This window comes from Hippichthys cyanospilos, chromosome 12, assembly GCF_059441005.1.
Source record: "Hippichthys cyanospilos isolate Australia breed blue-spotted pipefish chromosome 12, RoL_Hcya_1.0, whole genome shotgun sequence".
NCBI lineage: Eukaryota > Metazoa > Chordata > Actinopteri > Syngnathiformes > Syngnathidae > Hippichthys > Hippichthys cyanospilos.
The window spans coordinates 18,147,766-18,154,727 of NC_142380.1; the positions used below are offsets into that span (position 1 = coordinate 18,147,766).

The 6,962-nt window shown below is 39.3% G+C and overlaps 1 protein-coding gene across 1 annotated transcript; it reads right to left on the reverse strand.

Annotated features, from left to right (window-relative positions):
- Positions 1–166: 166 nt before the first annotated feature.
- On the reverse strand, positions 167–6,592 carry LOC148415199 (dnaJ homolog subfamily B member 6-like). Its single transcript, XM_088428849.1, has 8 exons — positions 6,425–6,592; positions 5,102–5,198; positions 3,177–3,286; positions 2,990–3,055; positions 1,793–1,903; positions 1,538–1,684; positions 1,256–1,451; positions 167–924 (listed from the first exon to the last, which is right to left on the reverse strand). The coding sequence occupies exons 2-8, from the start codon at positions 5,164–5,166 to the stop codon at positions 819–821; spliced, it is 801 nt and encodes a 266-aa protein (XP_088284975.1). The 5' UTR covers positions 5,167–5,198; positions 6,425–6,592; the 3' UTR covers positions 167–818.
- Between the last annotated feature and the right edge of the window lie 370 nt (positions 6,593–6,962).

Genomic DNA, 6,962 nt, shown 5'->3' on the forward strand with positions numbered 1-6,962 from the left:
GTTTAACTGGACAGCCATGATATATGTAACCTCTACAGTCAGAGGTAGACTCATGATTGCATTTTTGTAAAGTCCACCCAAATTGAAGAAAAAAAAAGTGGGGGGACTCATAAGTGAGGTTGACTGAATGCTTGTATGGAAAATATTAAATTCAAGAGCTCCAAAACAGAATGAAACTTAAGTTTATTGGTTTACAAAGGTCACTAAACTTCAGACTTCATATACAGTATAATTTATAGAATGACTTAAGTTATTTGTGCACCATAATGCAGCTTCAACATTAAGACTGAACAAGGTATCCATGCATCTTTAAATAAAACATACATACCAGTCATTGAGAAAAAACAACAACAACAACAATTAAGAACAGGTTAGACAAGCAATGAACAGAGGGGATGATACTTTGCTTGGGTCTACCCACATTATATAATTCCATTTGACACTAGTAATATTTACACTTTTTTTGGAATGCTGTATGACGCGCACAAAGAGTGTACACAAAATACTGAAATAGAGAGGTCAGGGGTCAGAATAGCGTTGTGGTCCCAAACTCTGAAGCATCAATACCAACCTTAGCCAAAATTCAAGGTCAGCTTCAGTTCAGAAGTAATTCAAGAAAATGCATAGTCATCATCCAAATCCACTGGTGGTGAGCGTCATATGACAGGAAGGGACCATCAATGAAAACCAAACAACCAAAGTATGTACATCAAAACAAAAATGACACACACTATTATTACAATTCTTTGTTGCTTTTTGTTGCCGCAGATTTCTAGTTGCAAGCTAAAGTTTCTGTGCTGAGGTAACTCTTGATTCCTTTACTTGTGTTCCAGCCGTAGCAGCTGCTCCTTTCCATTGATGGTTAGTGACCTCAGCTGACCGTCCTCCTCCACCTCAACCCGCTCTTGACCGTTTTCCACGATCCTGGAAGAGCAGGACATGACAACGCTAAAGTTCATACACTTGGCACACGTAAAACAGTTGATCTTTTTTTGGTGAAGAAAGAAAAACTTGCAATCTAATTTGATAGAATATGCATCCGTTTTGTCACGTTTGCACTTTCAAATGCACTTTTGTCAAGCGCCGCCTTATTGCCTCATTGTTGTCAAAAACAACGCTGCATGGATAATTTTTCTGTCTGACCCATTATGAAAAGGAAAATAGGGCTTGACTTGTCTGTTCAAGAAAAAATGCGAGAGCAGTGGCATAAAAAGATTTGGGTACTTAGAACTAGGGTATGAGAATGAGTGTTAACCTTTTAGTCGTGATCTTCCTGCCATTGATGATTTTGGTGGAAGTGGACACTGAACGAAAGTTGCCCATGCCTCCTCCACCACCTCCCCCAAATGAGCTGCTGGAGAAAGAGGTGAATCCACCGCCTCCGAGACTACCCATAGTCGTCATGTGACCCATGTGACCCATGGAGCTCATGGAGCCAAACGAACCAAAGCCTGGAAGGAGGGTAGAAAAATTATAATAATAAAAAAAAAAACAAGCCATCAAACAACATCATTGCACCTTGTTTTTGGCTTCTTACCTGAATCAAATGGTGAGAAGCCAGTATTAAAAGGAGGGAAACCTACAAAGCCCCCCAAAAAGGAGCTCCCTGTTCGGCTTCGACTTGCCCGACTATGGTGGCGTCGCCCGCTGCCAAAAAAAGGATCGTCACTAAATGGATCTGCACCTTTAAGAACAAGAAGACAGACAGTGAGCAACATTTAAAAAAAATATATACTGTATATGGGGGGGCAACACAAATAAAAATAAAATTAAAAAACACACACAGGCTCACCAAAAAGGTCTGCAAATGGGTCTCTGCCGCCAAAGAACTCCCGAAAAACATCTTCTGGGTTGCGGAATGTGAAGGGTTCATGGAAATGATCTCCATTGTGGAAGTGACTCCCTGAAACAGATTTATTCAAATAATTTGTTTGTGCACAATGCATAAAAAAAAAATCCATGTGTGTGTGTGTGTGTGTGTGCGTGTATGTATATATATATATATATATATATATATATATATATATATATATATATATATATATGTATATATATATGTATATAGATATATAGATTTTGGTTTTTGCTTTTTACACCTAAATCAATATAAGGCAAAGATAATGACATTCAAACATTCATCCCATAATTGTCTGAAAATTTAACAGATTTTTCACTCTCTAAAGTATTATAAAACAGTCTAATGGCGCTGTATTGTAGTCGGAGCCATATGTCGTGAGAAAGTCGGCCAATCCTTCAAAACAAACTATACTTAAAGTCCAAGTAACAAAACTCAAAGGACCTTGGTATGCTTTCATGATAATCTTTAGTTCCTGGAGTGAGCAGGCTATGACGTCAACAACACGGTGCTATTCCGAAATTAAGCTCACATCGCGTTGTTCTGAAATGAATTTCAAACTGTCGATTCGGGAACGGAAAAAAAATTAAAAAATTGAAATCTAGTCAACCAAATTATGGAGTTGCCACCAGCCTTAAAATAATAAAAAAAAAAAAATATGTGACATCTATCACACGGTACATTCTGCGCATATTGTAATCTTAACACCACTTGTTGAGTTGAGGTTGGTAATCCAGGGTCACAGGGGACACCCTGGACTGGTTGCTAGCCAATCACAGGGCACAGAAGGATGAACATCCATGAAAGAAAACACTAGGGAGCTGAACACTTCCTGGAGTATGCCATCCATGCTTCTAATTTCTATAGCTGATTACCTTATTTCTATAACATGCTGGAATTGAACTCAGGACTCTGAACTGTGAGGCAGACGTGCTAACCACTCTTTCACCGTGCCGCCAGAGTGTGTCATACCTTGGCTAAAATACTGGTGGAACGACGTGAAAATGATCAAAACAATGCACAAGTTTGCCAAATATTTTGACAAAACCTAGAACCGAAGTACGACACTTTAAAAGGTCTAATTAAAAAAAACTAACCATTTTTTGCTATATTTGTGTAAAATGATCAAATTACCTCGCCCTCGAGCACCCCCCGTCAGTCCTTCTTTGCCATATAGATCATACGTGCTCCTCTTGTTCACTGAGAAAAAAAAAAAAAAAACACAGCTCACCAAATAGAAAACAATTATCAATGCAGTGCAACGAACAACAAGACTATCAACAATTTAATGAATTAAAATATTATCAAAGACATTACAAACCATCTGACAAGACTTCGTAAGCCTCTGACAACTCCTTGAATTTCTTCTCAGCCTCCTCTTTGTTTTCTGGGTTTTTATCCGGGTGCCACCTCAGGGCCAACTTTCTGTACCTGCAAAAAAGTAGCGGAAAAATAAGATCTGTCATCTGTCATGGGGATAACTTGGCATTTCCCCAAAAGTCTTTTTGAGGGGCGTGGCATGTTCCAAAAAGGAAATCATGAAATTTCATCTCGGATCTGGATAGAGGCTCAAGGTTTTACAGGGGATTGTCGGAATTTGACATTTTTTCGAATGTTTTCGGTTTATATATGGTTTATAGTCCAGTGCGGCTTACCTGCCGTTTCTTTCTTAATTCACTATCAGACGGAGATCTCGTAAACAAAGGAAGACAGAAGACGACGGTATCAAAGAATTGATTTGGAGTTTGACCCGCTATTTTACTCGCCACCTGGGAGCACTGCCCATTAGTAAATGCCTAAGACATGTTACTGTTGTGTTGGTGCAGTATTCAAACAATCCAAGTGCATCTGTTTTGTTGGAAATTTGTTGGTGCTGCTCTTATTTGTAAATGTGCACATGAATTCAATTTGTCCTGAAGGTGTGTTGGTGCTGCTCTTACTGTATTTCTAAACATGCAGGAATGTTCAGTCTTTGTTGAAGGGATCATGTTGCTGGAACCAAGCAGTTTGGAAAAAAAAAAGTTTGAAACAAAAACTAATATTTAAAAACTTTTCATGGACCATCTTTCTGCGCAGTTACTGTATCAATCTGCGGTTTATCGTCCGGTAAGGCCTATACATGAGAAAACTGCATTTTTGTTGGTGCATTTTAGAGTTGTGCATCTCATAGTCCGAAAAATATGGCAATTATATTGTGTGGTTGCGGTAAATGTATTATCAAAAAAATGTTCCACGTAGTACAACAGTTACATACTTTATTTATGCATTTTTCTGATTGTGACCATTTCTCAGGCTAAAATAGAACAGCTTCCCGCACAACAGAGCGGCTTTGGTTTGAGACAACCAAAACTGGACTGGTGTTTTTGGATTGCTTGTCTTGATACAGTTTACAGACCTGACATCACTTGAGGTATAAAAAAAAAAAAAAAAAAAAAATATTAAGTGGCTTGGCGGCTCAGTGGGAGAGTGGTTAGCGTGTCTGCCTCACAGTTCAGAGTCCCAAGCTCAATTCCAGCTGGCTCCGGCCTTTCTGTGTGTGGTTTGCAAGTTCTCCCCGAGCCTGTGTGGGTTCTCTCTGGGCACTCAGGCTTCCTCCCTCACTCCGAAAATATGCATGGCAGGTTCATTGGGTCACTCTAAATTGTCCTTTGGTGTGATTGGGTGCGTGAATGCTTGTTTGTCCCTCTGTGCCTTACGATTGGCTAGCAACCAGTTCAGTGTGCCCAAAGGCAACTGGGATAAGCACCAGCAAGCCTATGGCCCCAGAGAGGAAAAGCGGCTATGGAAAATGGATGGATAGAAGATGTGGCTGTTGAAGCTGTCTGATTACTGGTTTGATGGTGGATTGTGTTCTTTAAAAACAGCAAATACCATCTGTCACCAGTAACAAGCGCCCTTCTTTTTCTTAAGGGGACACTTTCATAGATGCTTGATTTAAAGTTAAAGGCTACTGCGATGGAAATATTTTAAATCTCCAGTGCCTATTTAAACCCTGGGGGCCCAGGGATTTTTCATTAACCTGTGGCCACATATGTAATAACACATGATTGTGAAGAAATGCCTTTACCTGACTTCCCCATTGATATACCAAATATTCAATATTTTATTTAAAAATAACATTTTATTTTTCCCAAATATAAAAAAAAAATTAAACTGTAGTTTTAATACAGTGCCAATGCCATAGCTTTTCACTTTCTTTGACAAGTATCGATGAGAAATGTCAACTTGTAAAACTGATCAACTGACGATTTCTTGATGTCGTCTGCAGTTGCATCTCTCCGTACTCCTAGAATCTGGTAGTAGTCCACCATAGTGAGTGGCTGAAGAGAACAACTTGAAGAACCTAAAGGGTAAAATGAAATTATGTCAAGAGGTGGAGAAAAAAAAATGCACATTGCAGAATGGCACGCAAAGCATCTCAATTGTGTGTTGGGATGTAGAAAAAACATATTGACTAAAAGCTGTCATCTTGCACTGATGCCAGGTGAACAATTAACATATGTTTTTGTTTTGTGACTTCACACATTGACGGCTGCGAATGAGAGCGGAAATCGTCAGCGCTGTCGGACCATACGCGATGGTTTAAGGCCGTTGAGAAGTTCACTTCCTAATGTGGAGTCGAATGCATTGCAGTGTAGATACTAAGTCAAATGAGAATTGTCGTAAAAAATTACCCAGAGAAAGCAAAATAAGATTCAAACATTTGAACCACTCTTGTGTTTGCTTACTTCAAAGGTTGTTGCATATGTGAGTGATGTAATGCACAGGTCTTCTAAAAAGGAGAGCTAAATCTTTTGCTTCACTATTTTATTTACATGTGCTTCAAAAGACATGTACAACAGAGGGAAAATGACTCTGCACCTGCTATGTGAAACGGCATCGTATGGGGAGCTATAGTTTATTTTGCCTATTTTACTTCCTATTTACTATTTTAAATGTTATCTAAGTTTCATGGTCTGCACAGTTTTATTTGCTTTACATTGTGAAGTTTGTAGTAAACGAATTTATTTGTATTGACATTTTACACTGCTGCCTGCAGCTTGGCCAGCTGCAATCGCCTTACCTGGCTATTTCAATCGGTTTTCTCAACGGTATACAAAGGTTAAAAAAAAAAAAAGACCAAGATACCTCTAATTATTCAAGTGTATTGCATTTTAACAACATTTTGTCGTTAACATAGCGTGTGGCCGCGTAATTATTTTAGTCAATTTATGCATGCACGTTCCGGATTAAAAAAAAAAAAAAAACACTTACGTTGCATTCAAAACATAAAATACGCCAAGCAAATAGTTTAGCATCACGACACCAATTGACCTGTATACTGTTAATTACTTTTGAGTTACGTTCTGTTCAAAAAGACATGAATACATGAACAGACGCAAGTCCGCCCAGCTTAAAATCTATGTGTGAGTTTTTTTTCAATCGAGAAATTGAGTAAAACGCTACAAAGTTAATGGTCGTGGCGGGTTAGCTTGTGAGCTCCTTGGCGTGTAGCGCTCCAAAGCTAGCTTCGCGCTGTATGTACACATGTAAACAACTCATTTGCACACTGTTCAAGTGGTCTCTTACCTAAAACTGATTCGGGGACGTGTGACGACAGATAGTACGTAGAATTGACGCAAATTTCCTCGGGGGACTTCCCTCTAGCTAAACAGGTTTGTTCTTGCCACAGTATGTAGTTTCTTGGCTTAATCGCATCGTTCAGCTTCTGCTTCTTCTTCTTCTTCGACACCAATCTGCGGCGCAGCTGTTTTTTCAATTTACCAAGACACCCTGCCACCAACTGGAAACAACAGGTATTGGAAAGACAGATTGTGGAAAAAGAAGCTGGTTGAAACTATAGCGTCGGTTCTGGAACAAATGTATTCAAATCTCCGCTCAGTCGTTCGATTTCAGTGATTTAAAATCCAATTATAGAACACCTTAGACAAGTCGAACCAATTAAACCTCGTACCTCACTCATTCGGCTTGCGTGTTCTCTAACAGCCCGCGTGGGTTCTCTACCGGAACTCTGGCTTGCTCCCACACTCCATAATCATGCGTGGCAGGTGTATTGGACATATTGAATTTTCCTTAGGTGTGATTGGCTACGTGAATTGCTTTTCGT